General features: G+C 46.1%; 1 protein-coding gene across 1 annotated transcript in view; it reads left to right on the top strand.

Moving 5' to 3' along the window:
* KIF26B (kinesin family member 26B) overlaps positions 1 to 22405 on the top strand; it is a 494415-nt gene that overhangs the window by 170732 nt on the left and 301278 nt on the right. Inside the window, 1 exon segment of the mRNA XM_032648317.1 lies at positions 15467 to 16003. Within this exon segment, the coding sequence (XP_032504208.1) occupies positions 15467 to 16003 (537 nt within the window).

Genomic DNA, 22405 nt, shown 5'->3' on the forward strand with positions numbered 1-22405 from the left:
CTTCCTACACATCCAGAGAAAGCTGAGGGCTTCCTTGGTGGAATCGCTAGGCTGTCTTGGGGTGCAGGTGGGGCTCTGGCCCTGCCCTGCTTTAACCAGAACTACTGTGCCCTTCCTCCCTCCCTCCCTCCCTCCCGTCCTTCCTTCCTTCCTTCCTTCCTTCCTCCCTCCCTTCCTCCCCTCCCTCCCTCCCTCCCTCCCTTCCTTCCTTCCTTCCTTCCTCTCCCCTTCTCTCTCTTCATCCCACTCTCCTTACAAAACTGCAGCCTTGGTAAAATCCTGTTCTCCACCAACTTTGCCCACGTATCGGCCCAGCTGAACCTGGGTCAAGTAAAACACAAAACCACGGTGACTGTGTTCAGTTTCTGACCGTTCACCTCAAGCCGGCTCTTGGTCCCTGCTGACGATTGTACAGTTCGCTCTCCGCTCTCCTGTTAGACTATTTTATGCTCTCCTCTTCCTCCCAGCCTCTGACACCGCCTTCTCCATCTTCCCTCCCAGCTGCATTGCCTAGGCTCCCACCGACTGTCCACCTTCTCTCCCCTCTGGCTGATACTTTGGGTGAACTGCCTGTTCTCCGCAAGGCTGCGGGCATCCTCTAGGTGCCACCCTGCTGACTGGCTCAGTGACACCCTCCAGAGGTTTCCTCTTCTTTCTATATCATGTCTTCCTTCTCTACGGGATCGTTCCTTTTAGAATACCCAAATGCTGTTATAGCTCGCAACTTAAAAAAAGAAAATTAAGAGGTCACTTGACCTCATATCCCCCGCTGACTACTGTCCCATTTCTTTGATTCCCTTTGCAGCAAATTTAGTTTTAAAAAAGACTTTTTGTACTCTGTCTTCAGTTTCTCATCTCTGCCCTTTCTTGAGCTCACTCCATTCAGCCTTTAGTTGCCATTACTCAGACAAAAGCTCAAAGGTCATCAGAGAAAATAATGATAGATGGATAGTAGGTGAGATGTGATAGACACTAATCGTGATAGGATCCTTTTGCTACATTCATTCATTCAACAAGCACTTGCTGACCACCTACTATGCCACACTGTTGTGGGTATTTTACGAATATTAACTCACATAAGCTTGTAAGGTGGGTGCTGTTATTACCCTCATTACACGGGTGAGGAAACTGAGAAACAGAGATGAAAGAGTTTACCCTCTAGGCCGTACATGGTATACGGTGATGACTTTTCAGCCCTCATTCTACTTGACCTACTTGCAGTGTTTACGGGTTAATCGTTCCCTCCTTCTTCAACTACGTGCCCCGCCTCATTTTCTGAACAGCACTCTCCTTGGTTTCTCCTTTTACCTCATTATCTGTTCCTCTCAGTATCTTTTGCTGATTCCTTCTCACCTCCCCTAAATAGATGCTGGAGAGCTCAGTCATCACACCTTTTCTCTATCTACACTCACTCCCTGTGTGACCCCTCCCAGTCCCATGACTTTAAATGCTATCTATACACTGTTGGCCTCTGAAATGTTGTCTCTAGCCTGGGCCTCACCCCTGAACTCTAGACTTGATATTCTCCCTGATCTCGTGACCTCATTTTCAACCATTCCCCTCCTCACTCACCCAATTCCAGCCATGCAGGCCTCCCTGCTGTTCCTAGTTATGCTAATAGCGCTCCTACCTGGGGGCCTCCGCATGTGGACCTGGCCTCTGACCGGGATGCTTTCCGGAGATACCTGCTGGGGCCCATGACCTTGCTTCCCTCAAGTCTCTGTTCAAGAGAGGCCATCTCTGCCCGTCCAACTCCAGAAGTCCCCTTTTACCTGCCTTGCTTTATTCTCCACGTGTCACCATGGGACATGCCATGTATTTGCTCATTATTCATTTTTCTCCAGAAGAGAGCTGCAGGTGGCAGAGCTCTGCAGAGCTTTGTTCTCCACTCTGTCGCCAACGCAGGGTGTATAGTAGGTGTGTAATAAATAGCTACGGAGTGAATGAACGAAGTCATCGCGGGAAACGTACAGACAGATGCCGTTTAGAAGTCCATGTCTTTAATTTTTTTTAAGTAAATTGATTCACATTTACAAAACGAATAAAATAATAACTGTATACATAGTCATCTTTCCTCTTCCCTTAAGTTTTATGACATTTATAAATTCATCTGAAATTGTAATAAAAGATTCCAGAAGGCTTTACAGCATGTTTTCAGTTGATGATAATAGCCAGAAGTCGTTTAAATAACAACATTAACAGGTTATGGTTTTCCTAAAGGACCATAAAAGTTGGACTATATTTGTTTTCCAATGCCTATCAGAGAACCTGACACAATTAGGTACCTAGTAAGTGTTTGATAAATGAATGAAATTAGTGAATGAAGAGATGAATGAGTGAATATATTGAATGAATAGATAAACGGGGCAAAATCTACCTGTCTGCATTTGTATTGGGAATTACTACATGTTCAAGAATTTTAAAACGTGGCCATGGATGTGTGGGAATATGCCCCAAATCTTTCACTGCTTCTGACTCCCTGTTGATGTGGAAGGCCCGAATCCAGTTCACACCATGTTTCTTAAAAATTTCTCAAATTTTATTGGAATCTATAATCAAAACCAAATTAAAATTTATTTTTAAGTGTGTTCTATGCTCTTGTTCTCTCATTCCTACTTCTTTAAAGTTACCTAGGAAATGCCTGGGGCAGAGTTTTGCACTCTAATCCCTTATGGGACACACAAATCACTGAATGAACACATCTATAGCTAACTTTCCACACTTGATGTGGAGGAGACCGACTAGAGGCAGCTGTGGGGAGGGGATGAGTTTTCTTCCCACCCTTGGAAATTTTAATTCTTGAGTGTGTCTTATTTTTACTGCTTCCCCAGAACGTCCCACCAGAGTCATCTTAATAGTTTCCTCCAAGAAAGTTGTATATTTGTGTGTGTGTATGTGTGTGCGCACACGTAGAGTGGGGAAGACGGGCAGTGTGGCCCCCTTGCATTCCTTTTTTTTTTTTTCTGGTACACGGGCCTCTCACTGTTGTGGCCTCTCTCGTTGTGGAGCACAGGCTCTGGACGCGCAGGCTCAGCGGCCATGGCTCACGGGCCCAGCCGCTCCGCGGCATGTGGGATCTTCCCGGACCGGGGCACGAACCCGTGTCCCCTGCATCGGCAGGTGGACTCGCAACCACTGTGCCACCAGGGAAGCCCCCCCCTTGCACTCCTAATGCATTCCTAAATGCATTGCTCCTTCCCATTGAGGCTGTTCATGTTCTCCATAAGATTGACACGTCAGAGATTTTGGTGAGATAGTTGCTGTTGTCATAAGTTTCTTACACAATTAGTTTACATACGTAGACAATGTATATGAACTGATTGATTCAAATCCGTCTTTTGTAGGGCCTGTTAGTCAAAAGGCCCCCTTAAAAAATATGAAGATAAGTGAGTAATTTAATAGTATAGCAGATAAATACAACTGCACTCTGTCAAATGCTACTGGCTTCCCAGGAATGAGTGTTATTAACCAAAGCTGGCAGAGAGGCTGGGTAAAGACTTCCTGCCCCTCCTGAGCCCCCAGCCCTCCCGTCCTACCACGTTCATAGCTTTTTCAGTGATGACTTTGCAGTTCAGACTGTCTCACTGAAGATCATTATGGAAGAGAGAAGGGTAAGACGTATTGCTGACTATTCTGTGATTAATCTATTCCACCCTGAACAAGGAAACAAATGTCTAATGATAGATGGTTAAGTTCTAGGCCTCCAAGCCCAGATCTTCTAACTAGGTCTTGGAAGTTGTTGATCTGTTAGATGTTTCCAGGACTCCCCCTGCCAAGGGTGTGTGACATCATCTCTAATGTATCAGGAGTGGAAACAGAAATGTCCCGTTGGGTCCTCATCCTCTCGGAGTCTCCTCCAGCCGGGGGCACTTATGGCCAAAGCCTCTGTGACTTCCCTCACCAAACCCAACCGGCATGGAACCCGGCACGTCGTCTGTGCTACATCATAAATGTGGTTTTCACAGGAACAAAGAAATCTCTGGTCTTCTCTATAACTGCACCAAATTACATCTCAGAGATGACTTTTTCTTGTCATGGCACTGGTTTTCTTTCTCCAAGAGAAAGTTACCTGCCTCAACGGCTTGAAGGGATTTCGTAGTCAAGTAACCTCGGCAGCACCCTCTCAAACCCGGGCAGGTGGCAGAGCCAGGGGTGACTGGGATCCGCTGCAGCCGCCTGAACCCTGACCGGATTCACGGTTTCGTGTGGTCAGGACCTTGGGGCTCACGTCAGCCTTTCCCACCACACTCTTGGAAACAGCGAGTGGTCCTGTCAGCAGTGCCCGTCGCACCAGGAAGGGCAAGGGCATGCGATCCAGATGCGAGGGAGGCCCGAGGCAGGGGGCGGCAGAGTGAGGGGGTTAAAAGCCTGGGGCCAGTGCCTGCCCTGGGTTCGCCCACCCACGTACACTGTGCTGGCCCGCTTGTCGGCCACCACCCAAGAGTCAGCATAGATAGAGCCTGTGCTTTTTAGAGTTTGGTGTCTCCACACTTAAGAGAAAGCGAGGTAGATGAGAGCCCAGATTAGTTTCTGGATTTAGAACACCCCGCTTGTGGTCCTGCATAGAGATTCCCAGGAGAGCGCGTGAGAAGCAAGCAGGGAGAGGGCTCAGGCCAGGGTTTCAACCTCGGCACAACTGACGTTTGGGCCTGGATCATTCTTTGTCATGGGAGTTTTTTCCTATGCAGTGTAAGACATTTAGCAGTATCCTTGGCCTCTACCTACCAGATGTCAGTAGCCCCCTCCCAGTTGTGACAGCGAAAAATGTCCCCAGGTAGTTCCAAATGTCTCCTAGGGGTCAAAATCACCAGGGGTTGAAACCACTGGATTAGGGAGAGGATTTGGTGAAAAGACATTTGCTTATACCTGTAGTCTTGGGCTATGTCCCAAGAGCCATTTATCATCCTCTTGAATTATTGTCTAGAAAAAGCGGAGGCCTGAGGTTTTCAGAGGAGTTGCAATCCATTGGCTGGCATGGAGAGCTCTGCAGGAAATGGTCAGCTGCTCTTCAAAGGCCACAGCTAGGCTTAGATACTTGAAAGGGAGAGGTATCTCTTCCTTCTTCTCCCTCCCCGTCTCTTTCTCTGTGACACTGAATCACCCGGGAGGCTTGTTAAAATGCACCCAGAGCTCCACTCCCTAGAGATTCTGATCCAGAGGATCTGGGAGGGGGCCTGGGATCTGACCTGTTCTGAACTTCCCAAGTGCAGGGGGATGGGGATCGGGTGGGGTCTGGAGGCGACACCTTGAGAAACAAGGCCCCAGAGGGATGTCAGACACAACAAATGTTCCCAGTCCTCTGAGGGCGCTAAAATCTAGCATGAAAAAGAATAAGGAAAAGAAAAAGACTTTAGCACAAAGCAAAAAGTGATAATCCGTAAGAAAGATGAAGCTAATAGATGTGGGAACCCCTTACACTGAAAAGAGACTCACTCACTCACTCATTCAACAAATACTTTCTGAGTGCCTACTCTACTTCAAGCATTGCTCTAGGCATTCGGGAGTCAGCAGTGAATAAAATAGACGAAAGTCCCTGCTCTCATTCGGTTTATATTTTGTAGGGGAGACAGTGAACAGACTTCCTAACTATAGATCATGTAGAGAGAAAGCAGAGCAGAGGGTCGGGGAATGCTGGGGGTGGCTTGCAGCTGTAATTAGGTGGTCAGGGAGGCCTCATTTACAAGGTGCTATTTGACCACCATGAAGGTGGTAAGAGACAGTCAGGCACGTATGTGTAGCGGCAAGTTTTCCACGCAGAAGGAAAGAGAAGTACAGAGTCACTGAGGTGACAGTGAACATTCCCTGTGTGATCAAGGACCAGCTCAGGCTCTTGTGGCTGGAGCAGAGTGAGTCAGGGAGCAGGGGCAGGAACGGAGGTCGGAGAGGGAACGGAAGGCCAGGTCCTGCGGTGCCCAGTGCAAAGACTTTGCCTTGACCCTGACGGAAGTCGGGTGGGGATGCGGGAGGATTTTTAGCCGAGGAACGCCAGGATCAGATTTAAGACTTACAAGGATCACCCTGGCTGCTGTCTTGAGTAGACTCCAGTGGGGCAGGCGTAGAAGTTATCATTACTGTTGAAATTATGGTATGGTTTCTGCCCCCTAGGAATTTACCATGATGGTGGAGATAGAGCATGTACAACCCTAACTAACAAGGAAGTGTTTGCTAAGTGACGTGAATCACTCAGACCAGAGAAGTGTGATGGAAGCGCCTTCTGGGAGTCAGACTTCATGGACAAGTTGGGCCTTACGATGGAAAAACAAGATTTCTTTTCATCTTAATGGGTATATGATTGACATTTAGTAAATGGTACACATCTGAAGTGTACAATTTAATATGTTTGGTCATATGTATATACCCATGAAGCCATCACCACAGTGGTGAACATATCTATTACCTGCCTCCCTCCCCCAAATTTTCTTGTGGTTTACAGGCAGGGTGGGAATTATCATCAGGGCAGTAACGTAAGCAAAGGCACAGAGATGGGAAATGCAGGGGCTTCTATGGGACAGAGGGAAACCCACCCTGCCTGTCCTGCAGGGTCACACGGGGAACCCGAAGAGAGATGTCTGACAAGACAGCTTGAAGTAAATCACATGGGGCCCAAAATACTGGGTTGCAAGGGTTAGGTCACAGGGGAACCGGCAGAAGTGTTTAAGTTTGTTGTAGTTTATGGTCAAAACAGAGTTTATCTGCTAAAATTTCATCTTTTAGAAACACCAGCAACAACATCAAAGTTTAGGTACTTTACCTTTTTGTAGTTAAGTCCAAAGAAACATAGCCAGGTAAATTTCTGCAGTGTTTCATGCATACAAAATCAATTAAAGAAAAAAGAAACATCAGGCAAATTTCATAATTAGATAATTAACAGATTCCTTAGTAACCTTATACTAATACAACTACTTACAGATCGAAAATAAATCCATTTGCCACCTGATGGTACATTATAGCCCACACATAAAAAATACATCTAATCTAGGTAGACTTTAATAATTTAAAGGTAAAATTTTAGCATGTCATACTACAGTCGTGATTAGTCCTTCATATTTGTAACGTCCAGCACATTATTTTCGTGTCATGTTGAACATGAACTTTAAAGTCAAGGAAAACATTTTAAGTAGGTGTTATGAGTCTACTCTCCCATCCTAAGCTCTTAAACTATTTATGAATGGATCCTTTTTCCCCAGCAAGATTTTCAGGTTTGAAGATAGGTTTGCTAATGTGAAGTCCTTTCTCTTTCTCCATCTCCTGGGTGGAGTCTGGCAGCTCCTTGGAGGCACCGGCCAGTTGATGGCTCTGTGATTCGGCTTGAACGATCAGCACCCGCTCTGGAGCATCACCCACTCCTGAGGGAGAAATGAGGCATACTTTTCAGCGAGAGGCATCATAGTCTCAGTCCCATGGAGATGAATGACTCTTGGATTATTTCACCTCTTAAGAGAGAAGGCTGGGAGTCATCCAGTCCATGCTCAGGGATATCAGCTCAGGAGTTCCAGGGACCCACTCTTATATTGGTTTCTTTCAAGAAGACCTGACTTCCTCTGATGTAAGAGGTGGTTAGCCGAAGATCGCAAGTTCTCTTTACCATCCCCGCACCTCTTAATTCCAAAAGTGCTTGCTAAATCCTCCTGGATATAAGTAAGCCCCAGATCATTGTTCTCATCGCCACCATCATCTGAAGTACCGAACTGGTATAAACATGGTACTGCTTTAGATACTGAGAAGTGAAACACTGATAACAATCACCACCATTATCGAGCACTCCCAAGGACCAGGACTGTGCTAAACATGTTGCATGTATAACCCTTACGTTACTCAGTAAAATAGGGACTCTTATCATTTCCCATTTTTACATTTAAGGAGACTGAAGCTTGGATAGGTCACACAGCTACTAAGTGATGGAGCCCTGTCTCGAACTGTCCATACTCGCTACCAAACGTTTTCAAAAGAATCGAGACATTGTCTGTGCCATCCAGTTGGAAAAGATGAGAGACACAGACGTAAAAAATTTCTCTGGTCATTACGAGAAACACCTCACCTATTCTTTTGAGTAATTCATGAACTTTTCTTAATCACATTAAGTTCCAATTAAAAACCACCCTTTTCTTTTGAAGCAGATAAGTCTTACCATCTGCAACACTTTTTCACACGTTGCAGCAAGCAGCCCTATTAATTGCATCCTGCCTGCATCTGGCGCTCCCAGCAGCCTCTGGTGCTGAAGAGAATCATTCAAACTGAAGTGCATGTGCGTCTCTAATGGGCCCGGATCTCTCTGCTCGTAACCCAGGGCAGGATTGCTTAGGCTGTGCGCAGTCACTACGGTCCAGGTTAATTTGGTTTCTCATGTAGAACAACTTTGGTCTGACATTTAACATTTCTTCCTTTGACATTTTTTTTTTTTTTGGCCTCTCTTTGAGCTCATTATCCAGCATCTTTTACATTCATTCTTTTTTGCACGCTAGGATCAGTGCTTGTGTCCAATAATGATGAAAAGCCTGGGGTTCGGATGAGGCCTGGAAGGCCAGAAGGAAGTTTCACGTTCGTGGAGCCGGTCTGTGGGCCACCTGTGATTCCAGGGCCTGGCCCAGCTGCTGTCACTACGGTGCTGGTTGTTTGGGCTGTCTCAGGCCTCACGGGAGCAAGCTCTAATTGTAACACATCTGGTCACCTCTTTCATGCCCCTCTTCCTCCGTGTCTCTAACTTTGGAGAATGAGCCCTGCTGTGTGAGACTGAGTGAAGCACTCAGGGATTTTGAGTTTGCACCGTGTGTCAGCGAGAATGGCAGCCCGTGAGGGTGGTCACTCTTCTCTGCAAAGAGTGTTGGGATGTCATTGCTTGTGACACAGTCTTAATCTGTTCCCCGGCTTCCCTCCCAGGTTGTCATATGCCTTGTTTGTGGGTCTGGGAACTCTGAACAGCAGGAGTAAAGGATACTGATGTCTGTCAATTCCTGCTGGGTAGATTCGGTATGATGGCTGGGTGAGTAGCGTCTCATGTGAGAGACTCTTGGTTCCCCAACCCTTTGCATCCCCCTTGATCTTGCACGTCCCATCAAGCACGTGTGGACAGTGAGATACAAGATCAGGGGCTGATGAGCACGGAGGAACCCAATCTTCCTGAAGAAGGAGTTACACCCACTGGTTGGCATTTTGGGGGTATCCTTAAATTTCAGATTTTAAAGTCTCTTTTCTGCCAGTGGCTAAGTGAAATTTGTTTTTTCTCCTTCTGAAATTACCAAGGTGAAACAAACCCAGTTCTTTGGAGAGACCTTTGAATCCAAATATTTGAATGTTTCACTGTGAATGAGAATATTTGTTTTCTTGGGTTGGATTCACCTGAGCTTTGCTACCTGTTGTTTTGCAAACTTCCAATTTTGCAGTTTCCATTAAAAACAGAGGATCATTCATATTGACACCTGCCTTTGGGGACAGAACTGCTGGGAAGAATGCTCAGATTCAAGAGAAAGAAAGGACACGGATACGGAATGCAGCAGGAGGTGGGGAAGGGACGGAGGGTGCAGACCCTCGTGTGGAAGGATTACAAGGCGTGTGAGGGTAAATTCCCTTGATCTTCTGGGAAACTGCCCGCGGTGGGGAACAAAACATTGCATTCTCAGAGTTCTAGCCATCATTCTGGGCCTCAAGGGATAGCATTTATGGAAGAAGAAAGTTTAGGAACAAAGTGGAAAGAAACTGCCTTTGAAGAACAGCTTAAATCTTGTTAAGCTTGTCACTAGAGGCCTCTAGAATAATAAACCAGGAGCAAACATCAACAGGAATTTTCACAACACATGCTGGACGCTGACTCTGGCTGTTGCTTTCCTCACAGACCCAGAGGCTTTGGGGAAATGCACTCCAAGTACTCTTTTGGCTAAAATAATCTGCAAAAAAAAATCCTGTCCTTGCAAGTGGCACGAGTGTTTATTGCCAAACAGCCCATCCCTCAGAGGATGAAGTGGGACAGAAAATAGTGAGGACACTAGTAAACAGCTTGATTTGCCTGGGCCGTAGTTCTTCTTTTCTTGCTCAGGTTCCAGAGTCTCCACCCTCATTAGCAGCCATGCCTCACGTGTTGAAAGCTGGCTGCTGGCTCTTGGAAAATAAGCATGCTACCTACTTGCTGGGTGGCGGTGGTGGCGGGCGGGGGGGGGGGGGTCTAACCCTGCTGGACCAGGTGTGTAGTATTAATCTGGAGTTTTCCTATGATGAGCTGGCCTGATGGTTAAAAAAAAATTCTTTGCATATAAATATTGTTTTCTTGGAAACTTAGGAAAAAGAGTAATAATTGTGTATTGAGGCAAGCGAATAGAGAATCTAGTTTTTTGTGTTTTTTTGTGTTTTTTTTTTTTTTTTTTTTTTTTTTTTGCGGTACGCGGGCCTCTCACTGCTGCGGCCTCTCCCGTTGCGGAGCACAGGCTCCGGACGCACAGGCTCAGTGGCCATGGCTCACGGGCCCAGCCGCTCCGCGGCACGTGGGATCTTCCCGGACCGGGGCACGAACCCGTGTCCCCTGCATCGGCAGGTGGACTCGCAACCACTGCGCCACCAGGGAAGCCCGAGAATCTATTTTAATAGTTTAAGGAAGATTCAAATAAAAGGAGGATATCCAGATTATGGTTGACTCACATTAGGCTCTTTAGCCAGACAGAACAAATACAATTGGAAAACTATATTAACCCTAGAGTTGAAGGAGTTTATTTCATGATAATTTCCTAAGAAGCGACTAGCTCACTTAGACAAAATAAGTGACAGATGGACCAAAACCAACTTCATTATCGACTGTTTCAGCTTTGGTTGAATTTTTTCCAGTTATTTATCTCACAAATATTTGTTGGGCCCTTACTATGAAGTAGACACTATTCTAGACTTGGGGCAATTAAAGATGAAAAGAATATTTCCTCTTAGGGAGCTGACAGTCTAACAGACAAATAGCTCTACAAATAAAGACTACAGACAAGAAGATAGCTCTTAGAATAGAGGTGCAGGAAAGCAGGATAATGACATGATCAGATGTGCATTTTTGTTAAATCCTTTTTTTTTTTTTGTGGAGGGAGGGTTTTGAGGTCAAGGCTAGAATCAGGGAAACCATGATGATGTGAGAAACGCTGAAAGCTTTCTCATGGCAGTGGGCATGGAGAAGAGGGACAATTCAAGAGCTTTTAGGAAGGACCATCAACCACACTTGGTGATTGGATTGGAGGGCAAGGGAGGAGACGAGGAAGGTTCTAGACTTCTAGCCTGGGTGCCTGAGTGGATAATAATACTGTTTACTTTGATAGTGACTATTGGAATAAGAATAGGATCAGGGGAAAATAAAATTAATTTTGAATTGTCAGTTTGAAGAGTATTTATCTGGATGATGTTTTCTAGGGGGCGGTAAGGCTCAGAGTTCAGGAGAAGGGCCAGGCATGGATGGAGATGGAGAATTCCCAGTCACCGGGATACAGATGGCTATGGAAGCCGTGGGTTCGGTTGCCCTTGCCTGAGGAAGAGAGATTTAGTCATGATCTCTTAGAGCAGTGTGCCAGAAGACATGTGAGTCAATCTTTGAGAGCCATTAGATTACGAGAGCCCTAGGGAACATGGCAGGACACCTGGTTCCTGAAATGCCCCTAGAAGAAGTGGAAGAGCAGTAAAGGGATTGGAAAACCATTTTCTGGAGTTTTCTTTGTTCTTTTGTAGCAGTCACTAAGTGGGCAGATTTAGGTGTCTGCACATTTAACTTCATTTATCCCTAACCTTCCTTCTAAGAACCTTTATCCGTTTCCTAAGTGTTTTCTTGAATTCCTCTTCATGGTACACGTGGGATAATAACAATTTTGTATTATTTTTGAAAGATGAGAATCTTTTGGGCACAGAACACTTATATTGAAAGTTTAGGATGAAAATGTTGCCCAAGTGCTGTTAGCCCATTTTCAGAGGTGCTGAAATAAAAATTATGACTCCAAAAATCGAGGTTTAGCCGTTCATGGATTCCCGTTATTCCCATTTGACTATTTTCTGAAGTCACGAGATGAATCGGGATAGACAATATGAATGTGTTTGAAGCCCATGCACTAGGTAGCATGCCAGACTGCACACTTAACTCATTCCTGCTCTGAGTGCAGGTTTCTTTTGGTGCCAGCTAAACGAGAGGGCACTCCCACAGTTCTTCTTGGGTCCATGTCAGAAAAGCTCAGTAAGTGTGAGCCATCCATGATTCTGAAACCTTCTTTTCTCCCTGTTTATTACTATTCTCCCTTGAAGCAGTATTCCCTTTGTTCCAGCACTTACAGAAAGCTATGTCTGTTGACCATTCCTCTTCGAAGTTTTGAGTTACACTGAAATATTTATAGTGTGTAGACCAGCACTTGAAAGGGATTTTAGTTTCCATAAGGTGTATCTTTTGACTGACTGAGGCCTTTTGATGATAAGAACTCACAAAAAGTTTCAGATCAAGGGTGGCTTAATTTAGGGAACACCTCTTTGATATCTGTCAGCAATTGAAGACTCATGAAAGCATTCATCTCCTCCTTCCTCTGGATGAGACAACAGTGGATTCTGGGCTCTGCCGCGGCTGGCTGTCGGGGGGGCCGTCCTGGTGGTGGGCTCAGCTCCGGCGCTCAAGGTAATTTTGTAGACCCTTCGGGAACCGGGAGGGGAGCGCTGGGCTCCATGGGTCTGAGTGTGTGCCGATTGGTCCCAGGCTAGAGGTGGCAACAAGGGGGCATGGCGTTTGGCAATCCAGGAGCCAAGTGGGTTCCCTGGAGGGTGAACTCAGAGAGAACAGGAACCGCTCTCGTGCATCCCAAGATCTGCGGCCTGGCACATTGGAGGCCAACATGCATGGCTTGTGGCAAGTCGAGCAGTAAATAGCAGTAGGCTGAGTGAGGAAGGAACTGCTTCAAGGGAGAGCAGTGAAAACCAAGAGGAAGCGAGAAAAGGAGTCCCCAGCACCAGGCTGTTCTTGTGGAGTGGATGTATCTTTTCTGCTCCAGCTGCAGATGTCAGGGTCACATCTAGATTCTACAAGGATCTACAATAAACTATGATGTGTGGATGGGACTGATCTTATTGCTGCCTTTTTTACTGTGATGATTCCTCTTGGTGATTGGGAGTAAGCGATTAATTTGAGGTTTCTTGAGACCAAATAGTTTGGTGCCTTAAAAGCATAAGCCATGGGTGGCAGATTGCTTTTGAATGCCAGTCTCTGATCTCTCACGCTGCCTCTAATTATGTAGTAGACCTGGGAATAAAAAAATGACTTACAAAACAGCTACAGGATAAAATACCATGTGGTCATTAAAAAAAAAAATCACATTTTCAAATGACATATATTGACAAGGGAAAATTCTCATTATGTGAAAAAGCAAGAGTCTATATCTTGACACATATCTTGGGGGCCCAAATACTTCCTTTTGAATAAATGAACATTTCGTAGATGAATGTGGGAAAAGCCTTAAGTCTGGGCAAAATTATGAGTCCATTGATGAATATGGCTCTTTGTCTCTTGAAGTGAAAAATCATGGACTAGAGGTCAAGAAATCTGGTTGTAGTCCGAGCCTTTAACCCTTTTGGAGCTGTTTCCTTATCTGGAAACTGAGGTAATGGTCCCTAAGGGGCCCTTTTGGGTCCCACACCTGCTGAGTTTTGATCAGGGACTCTGGACGAAGCAGCTCTCATTGAGGAGGGCGCCGCAAGCAGGTGTCATGTGGTTTGCATCGCTTTGTCAGCGAGACTTGATCACCCTTGACCTCCTATGGTTCCCCATCATTTTCTATGACCGTCTTGAGTTTCCACCTCCTGAGTCACTCCTCGCTGCTGCTGTGTAAAGAGGCCTCTTGATTTATTAATCAATTAATCAGTGCACACTGAAGAGCTGTTCAGGGTAGTTAAACAGGGAAAACAAAATGCTGGAGCCAATAATCAAGATGGATCGTAATTAAGGGTGACCCTCCCACCGCTGGTCTCCCTTCCCACCCACAGCTCATCAAACTCCAGTCAGCCCCGATGGGGTTTCCACCCCAAAAAAGCTCCAGCACATTTCGGAAGGGAAGCTTTTCTTCCAATGTCCTAAGGAAAACAGGCCTTGAGATAACCCTCATCAGTTACCTGCAGCAATTGTGGAATCTCAGAAGTTCAACCAGGTCCCCAAAATAGCATAGTGGCTCCGTCCATATATGCAGACACTGTCCTCTCCTGTCTCCATTTCCCTACACAGAGTCATGGAGTTGGAAGGACCTTACAATAAAGACAGGCCACTGCCTTACGTGACAAATGAGAGGTTCAGTGAGGCTAGGTAAGTTGTCCAAGGTCACACAGCTAATTGGCAGCAGAACCAGAACTAGAAGCCAAATATTTTGATACCCAGTTAACACACCTACTGCTTATTTCTCTGTGCAGTCTTGCTTTCCTATAAAAATTAAAGCAAAGTAAATGAGAGAAATCATCCTCATTAAATTCACTTTCTGATTTCTTTTAGATAAGGGCTTCTGAACGAAAGAGTTTTTAATAGTTTTAGATGAAGTTTCTGGGGAAAAGTATCTTGGACTGTTTATCAAGGAGACATTTTTCTTTTGATGGATCAGGATATCAGACACATGGGTACAGGCATGGCCAGCCTGCCATGGGGCCAATGGTAAACACAGTGAATCTGTAGGGGTTTGCTGGGCTGCTGGAGAGGCTAGATCTCTGGTCCAGAATCTGTTTAGTTTGGTTTTCTTCCAGTGGCACTTAGCACACGGTGTTAATGAGGCTAGGATTTTCTTAGAATAGAATCTCTGTTCTGGGTCACAAGTAGTACCTCCACCTGCTGCCAACTTTCCATAGTTCACGGGGACCCACAATGCATTGGTCTAGAGTGACTGCACTCACCCCTGCCAGGCCCGGATGACCATTTGTGTCTACTTAATGACCACCTTGGGAGCATCCAGGTATAGCTATGATTCTTGAGTGGACACAAGGGGAAGAATCTGGAATGTTCTTATTTGACTGGCCTGGTAAGGAGGATGCTTAGAAAGCTTTTTTTTTTTTTTTTTTTAAATTCCTTAAAGTCTCCACTATAAAAATCTTACATTTGTTGGGCTTCCCTGGTGGCGCAGTGGTTGAGAGTCCGCCTGCTGATGCAGGGGACACGGGTTCGTGACCCGGTCCAGGAGGATCCCACGTGCCGCGGGGCGGCTGGGCCCGTGAGCCATGGCCGCTGAGCCTGCGCGTCCGGAGCCTGTGCTCCGCAGCGGGAGAGGCCACAACGGTGAGAGGCCCGCGTACCGCAAAAAAACAAAACAAAACATCTTACATTTGTCAAATGTGTTTGTCAACTAGGGGCTCGTCTGCCAATCTGGCTGCTCATTTCTGCTGGATGTCAGTCAAACAGTCAAACTCTTTGGGTACATCTAGGGCTTAACTCAGAAACCAGGCATCTGAATTGCGCTTACCAGCCTTGACTGATAGACTCTCCTTATTTTTTTGTCTGTGTGTTCTCCAGGACGCTGCTTTCTCGGCTGTGATTCACGACAAGCTCCAGGTCCCCAATACCATCCGGAAGGCATGGAATGACAGGGACAACCGCTGTGACATTTGTGCCACACACCTGAACCAGCTGAAGCAGGAGGCCATTCAGATGGTGCTGACCCTGGAACAGGCGGCTGGCAGTGAGCACTTCGATGGCTCACCTGGCTCGCCCCCAGCCCTCTCCAACATCCCCACTCCGGTGGGGTCCCGGCACGTGGGGGGGCTCCAGCAGCCCAGGGATTGGGCCTTTGTGCCCACCTCCTATGCCTCCTCCAACTACACAGCCCTCATCACCAATAAGCATAGCAGCAAACCCAACAGCCTCGGGGTCAGCAATGGGGTGGAGAAGAAGAGTGGGTCTCCAACCCACCAGGCCAAGGTCAGCCTCCAGATGGCCACCAGCCCCAGCAATGGGAATATCCTCAACTCAGTGGCCATCCAGGCTCACCAGTACCTGGATGGCACCTGGTCCCTGTCGAGAACCAACGGGGTCACCCTCTACCCCTACCAGGTAAGTAGCCTCCGAGCAAGAAAGGGCAGGGCTGGCTACAGTTAAAGCAGAGAAGTGGGCAACACTTCCTGTCTCTACTTTGTCCTCCTGGGAACTCCCCCACTCAGAGCCTAATGTTTCCATGTAGCCCTGCTGAACAATGCTAAATAGAGATAAAATATATGAGGAACGAGTGATCCAAGATAGCACTCTGTTTCCATCGTCTCTACCCTCTGAAGGAGAGGTCGACAGCCTTCCTAATCTCTCCCAACTTGAGAGACCTTAACCCTTTTCTATTTGCAACCCACCTTAAATACTGTGGGATTAGGTAACCAACCGCGTGTTCCCCTTTTCTTATTTTCTCTTCTCAGTTATTTAAATTAGCATGTACTCTCAAGTTTCCCTATAGAAATAAGAGAGCAGGTCTTAAGTCTGCCAAGGAATCTAAAATATTTGTCTTAATCTTGCTCGTGTGAGTTTTCTGTTGGAAGAGGGTTGGCTTTACCGTATGTGTTCTCTGTGTCCCTTGAGTCACTCATGTGGGAAGCAGCAGAAAGTGTTGACTGTCGCTCTGGGGTGGAGAGGGGACCAAGGTCGTAGAGTGTATTAGCTGGGGTAGGTAATTGGGGCGGCAAGTGGTCTCGAGTTGTTTCTCGCTTGTGTCCCTGTCGTATGGGGTGTTTGGTGGGTGACCTTCCACTCTGATATCGGGACCCAGCCTCCTTCATCTAGCACGTCACCCTTTTCCAGAGGCCTCAGAGTCTTCCACCAGACCTTGTACAACCAGCCAGGAACTGGAGGAAGAGAGAGGGTGGAGGATCTCACAGGGACATGTGGGGACCCAGCCTGGAAGGGGCAAGAATTCAGTCTCCTGGTCTCACCTTCTCTCAGGGAGTCTGGGCAGGCCGACCTGTCCATATGCCCAGGAAGAAAAAAGGAAACACGCTGATGTGAACACATAGCATAGTTTTTGTTTCATGGGGCAAGGGTACCGGGAAACATAACTTGAGTTATAAATGTGGCTGATAAAATTTCTGGTGCAATTCCTAGAGTGTAGAAGGGAATATAGATTGTTTCTCTTGGTACCTTGAAAGAAAGTGGGGAGCGTGGATCATTGTCTTAAGAAGTTAGCGTTCTTGGGCTACCAAACTCTTCACTGCCTGGATTTTGGTTTATAAAATATAGAGCACACATCATTTTGTTTAACCCCCCAGTAGGCCTGTGAGGTCGGCAGGGCAGATGTTAGATCTTTCTTTTACAGGTGGAGATCAGCATGCTTAGAGAAATGGAATAATTACCTGTGGCCACAGAGACGGTGCCAGACCAACACCAGCTCTCCCCTGCCCAGGAGAATGGCTCTCCCTGCCACAGCTGCTTCCAACTTTCTTAGCTTACTCCAGAGCAATCTCTGGTCAGCATCTCTTCCAGATATGGTTTCTTTTCAGAAACCATATGGTCTACCGAGGGAGAGGACTCCTCTTTTGACTTGTGGGTGCCTGGCTGCCACTTCACCTTTGGACAGAATTTTCTGGGTTGTAGATATAAATATTATGAGGAACCACTTGCACCCTGGTTGGGGCTTCATAGTCTAAGGCTTGAACATAACCATCTAGGGCAGGAACAGAATAGCTGCTTTCGGTTGCAGAATAATATGGTTTTTTTTTTTTGGTTTGTAGTTTAAAATAGACAATTCTGAAAATTATAAAAGAAGAATACATGTCTGTTGTAAAATAAAAATTTAAAAATATGAAACAGTTTAAGTAGGCCTTTAAAAATCAACATCACCAGAAATAGACTACCTAACATTTGGGTGTACTTCCTCCCAGGATTTTCTACACATGCAGTTTCTAAAATCGTGATTATGTTCAATTCTCTGATCTGCTTTTCACTTAATATACTAGGGGCATTTTCCCATGCCATTATCTACTTTTCTAAACCATGATCTTTAATGGTAGCCTAGTATTCCATTATCTAAATACTACCCATTATATGAGTATGCCCTAATTTATCTAACCAAGCATCAATTATTAGAGTTTAGGTTTTTGCTACTATAAACAAAATGCTCTGGTGCACATCCTTCTACCCAGGTCATATTTTCTACGCATCCTGGGCTGTGCTAGCCACATATTCATGTTACACGGACAACTCACGTTTCACCTTCCACCGCCCTAGAGCACTTGTAACGTGTGTCAGGTGCTAGTTAGAAGATTCAGCTGCTGCACACAGCACTGATGAGTGAGGGCAGAAGAGCTTGGAACTGGTGCCTTCATACAAAGTATTCAAAGTGTGGGGAAAGTTTGTGGAAGGGGGAGAGCTGAAGATGGAGCTTAAAAGGAAGATTAGGGAGTATTGGTACATTTAAAAAATGTGTGCAGTAATTCTTTGTGCTCCTCCTTTTTTCCACCTACCTCAGATGAAAAAGAATTTCCTGTACAATAACAAACGTTTATTAAGCTCTACCAAGTGCCAGACACTATGCTATGTGTTGGTGGGGGCTGCTGCTATGGTCTGGAATCCCAGGCTCCTGTCCTGTGGCCCTTAGGGTAGGAAGCAGGGGAAGGGTGCGTTGTGTTTTTTTTTGTAAATTTATTTATTTAATTTTTGGCTGCATTAGGTCTTGGTTGCTGCGCGAGGGCTTTCTCTAGTTGCGCTGAGCGGGGGCTACTCTTCATTGAGGTGCATGGGCTTCTCACTGCGGTGGCTTCTCTTGTTGCAGAGCACAGGTTCTAGGCACTCAGGCTTCGGTAGTTGTGGTGCGCGGGCTCAGTAGTTGTGGCTTGCGGACTCTAGAGCTCAGGCTCAGTAGTTGTGGTGCACAGGCTTAGTTGCTCTGCGGCAGGTGGGATCTTCCTGGGCCAGGGCTCAAACCCGTGTCCCCTGCATTGGCAGGCAGATTCTTAACCACCGCGCCACTGGCCAAAGCCAGATACAAAGGTGATTCCCGTAAGCCACCAACCTGAGATTGCCCTGGGTAAATTGGATTGCTTCTTTCCAACTCAGAACAGGCTAATTTCTGCATTTCCCCTGAGCAGTAGTTAAAGGGATCAGAGGAAATCTCTCTGGGATCAAGAGATTTGGTGCCTGGCTGTGAACCAGTGTCCCCGTGTCATGACTATGTCTTCCTGATACCCTGGAGGGGGGGCTCTGGGTCTGGCTAGACTGAATGGCTCCTGATACGGACATCTCCCGGCAGTAAATATTCTGCAGTTCACAGTCTGGCCAGCTCAGCAGAGATGGGTGACTGCTCTGAAAGCTGACCTCACTTTTCCTGCTCACCCTTACTCCCATATCCCTCCCCACAGAGAAGATGGCCCTCTGGCTTAGTGCCAGAGCTGTTCCCTGGGCAGAGAAGCATCTAGACTTTGTTGCTGCCACTGAAGCTGCTGTGCACCAACAGACCCGGAGCCTGTAGAAGTGAGGGAGGAGAGGACGCCGCCCTTCTGCCACTTAAGTGCAGGGAGGATGACAGAAATGAGGACAGGCTTTGCAAGGGAGGAGAGGACGCCGCCCTTCTGCCACTTAAGTGCAGGGAGGATGACAGAAATGAGGACAGGCTTTGCAATAGTGAGCAGGGTAAAACCTCTGTATGGGCTTCCCTGGTGGCGCAGTGGTTGAGAGTCCGCCTGCCGATGCAGGGGGCACGGGTTCGTGCCCTGGTCCAGGAAGATCCCACATGCCGCGGAGCCTGCACGTCCGGAGCCTGTGCTCCGCAACGGGAGAGGCCACAACAGTGAGAGGCCCGTGTACCACAAAAAAAAAAAAAAAAACAACCTCTGTATGGGTGATAGAAGGGTCCCTCAAATCCCTGAAGTCCCCTGTTTCCTACACCACTGTGTAGCAGTCTTCAAAGGCTGCAGTAGGAAGATTTCTTGATTCTCTTTTGCTGTATCATTCACGTTTCTCAAAAACCTCCAGAAAGTGTGGGAACCCATAAGCATCGCAGATACATATGAATCTATCCAGAGAGGTAAGAAAAATAGTAAGTTAGGAGATACTGAGATTATATCAAAAACGGCAAACAAACCACAAAGATAATTTTTCATTAAATATCATAGCAAGCTGATTTCACAGCAGTTGTTAAGATGGACTGTTTCAAAGAAAGACTTTCTTTTATTAACTTGCAGACATGTAACACCATCAATACATATATATGGAAAGCAGAGAATGCTCTAGAACTTTCATTTGATCACATGAGTTTTGACTTTGAAGAGACATGTCTGGATTATTTTCTTGTAGTTCACCACAGATTAATGAACTCTTTTGAATGACAACTGCTTTTGCCTGATTTACATTTATTATAGTAAGTACGTGCAGGAAAGACTTTACATAATGCTCCTAATCACAGAATGCTGGTGATTACTATAGGATGGTAATTGCCTTTTGCATCATGGTGGGAGATTTGGAGATGGTCCTGCCTAGTTCAAGTCCATGGCCCCACCGTCTGTTGAACCTCATTTTAGTAGCTTAACATTTTAGTCTATTTCCTTATGAGTGAAATCCCTACCTTGCAAGATAACATGGAGAACAATTAAGAAAAAAGTATGAACGTATTTTGTAAACTGCAACACAGGGGAACGTCTATCAGCTCCCTCATTGCCAGAGGAGAAACCCAGGGTTGAGAGATTGGAGGTTTCTTTTGGGTAGAGCTTCCTGACTATGTTTGATGTCTTTTGCTCATTGAGAACATAGATTCGTTTTATTCTCCTGTTTCTGACAGCAGCTAACATATAAAAAACTGGCTGCTCGTTAGGGAAAGCTCCAATCTCAAGGAAACACTAAAGTTGCTTCTCCTGACTGGCCTTAGATTTAGGAAAAAATTCCAGGCTATAAGACCTATCCAGACCTCAAGGTTTTTGGTGGAAACCACCAGTTAATTGGCTCCAAGCTAATCTTTAACCTGAAGTATCTTAATGATAGTCAATAAATCCTTGGAGGCAATGTAAGTAGTCCAGGTGGCTTTTTGATGTCCCCCTCAGTACAGGGGCATTTGAAAGGGTAGAAGAACTTTATTTTATAGGACCTTGATAAATTGAACTTGTCAAGAAAATTCGAGAAGATGTTAGAGGAATACGTAAGTAATAAATCCATAATGAAGCCTTAATGTGATGAAGTATTCAATGAGCATTTCTTGATTTGAGGGAAAATGAGTTTGATAAAAGTTATCCTGCTTTCTCAGACAACATCCACTGGAATCAGTGTTAGAGATAATTCCAGGCTGAACTCTGGTTGAAGTCAGTGAGGGATTGTCTTAATTATATCTTTAGGAATTAATTGGTACCATGCGGTACCTATAAGCCTTGCTCTTCAGAGGTCAGAAGCCATGGGAGGACTTGGTGCTGACCCTCTTATGGAGGACTTCCAGGTGCCCTTGGAAGAGGGAGGTGGACTCTGACACTCACTAGTGGTCCAGTACCCAGAGGCTTTGACTGTGATGGATCTGTGGAACCTGGAAGCACACGGGTAGTACAGCTGATGCCTGCGGGGTGGGACGCACATGTGCTCCTTTCTCACTGAGCCGCTTTTCACGAAGGAGCAGGGCAGGTGTTTGCAGTGTGTCAGGAGTGGAGGATTCCCATTCACGTTCTTTGCAGCCCTCCAGAGCTCAGCTGCCTGTTCCTGAAATACGCAAAGTGCCCTTCTTGGGCCAGCCTGAGTGCCGATTTGCTGCCCATCTGCTGCTGCTCTGTCCAGCTAGGCCAATAGCATAAGGTGTCACAATCTTTTAACATCATGGGTTTTTGTTTTTTTTCCTGTTTATAGATGGCCAGATGAGTGTTATTTATCACCTTTATAAATTCTGACAAATGCTGAACACAAGAAAAGGAATCAGTTTGTATACTCAGTCATGGACAGAGCATTTCTCAGGAATATGGTGCCCAGGGTGAAATTCCAAAAAAGTCATAACCTCTTATAAATACGGGCAGGGCCATGGGCTGAAGGGAAAACCCAAACTTCATCAGGAAATTACAGAAATGTTTTTTATCTGGTCATTTACTTGGGTGGTAGGCTGAATAAGGGCCTCTCAAAGATGTTCATGTCCTGAACCCTGGAACCTATGGATAGGCTACCTTACAAAGTAAAAGAGGTTTTGCAGATATGGTAAAGTGAAGGATCTTCAGATGAGGAGATCATCCTGGATTATCTGTGTGGGTCCAACGTAGTCATAAGGGTCCTCATAAAAGGGAGACAGGAGGATCAGAGTCAGAAGGAGCAGATGTAAGGACAGAAGCAGAGGTCAGAAGAGAGAAGATGTAAGCTTGCTGCCTTTGAAAGGGGAGGAAGGGGCTGTAAGCCAAAGAGTGAAGGCGGCCTCTAAAAAACTGGAAAAATCAAGAATCAGATCCTCCCCTAGAGCCTCCAGAAAGAAGCAGCCCTGCAAGCGCATTTTAGATGTCTGACCTCCTGAACTTTACAGAATAGAGA

Source organism: Phocoena sinus, chromosome 1 (genome assembly GCF_008692025.1).
Source record: "Phocoena sinus isolate mPhoSin1 chromosome 1, mPhoSin1.pri, whole genome shotgun sequence".
In the NCBI taxonomy this organism is placed as follows: Eukaryota; Metazoa; Chordata; class Mammalia; order Artiodactyla; family Phocoenidae; genus Phocoena; species Phocoena sinus.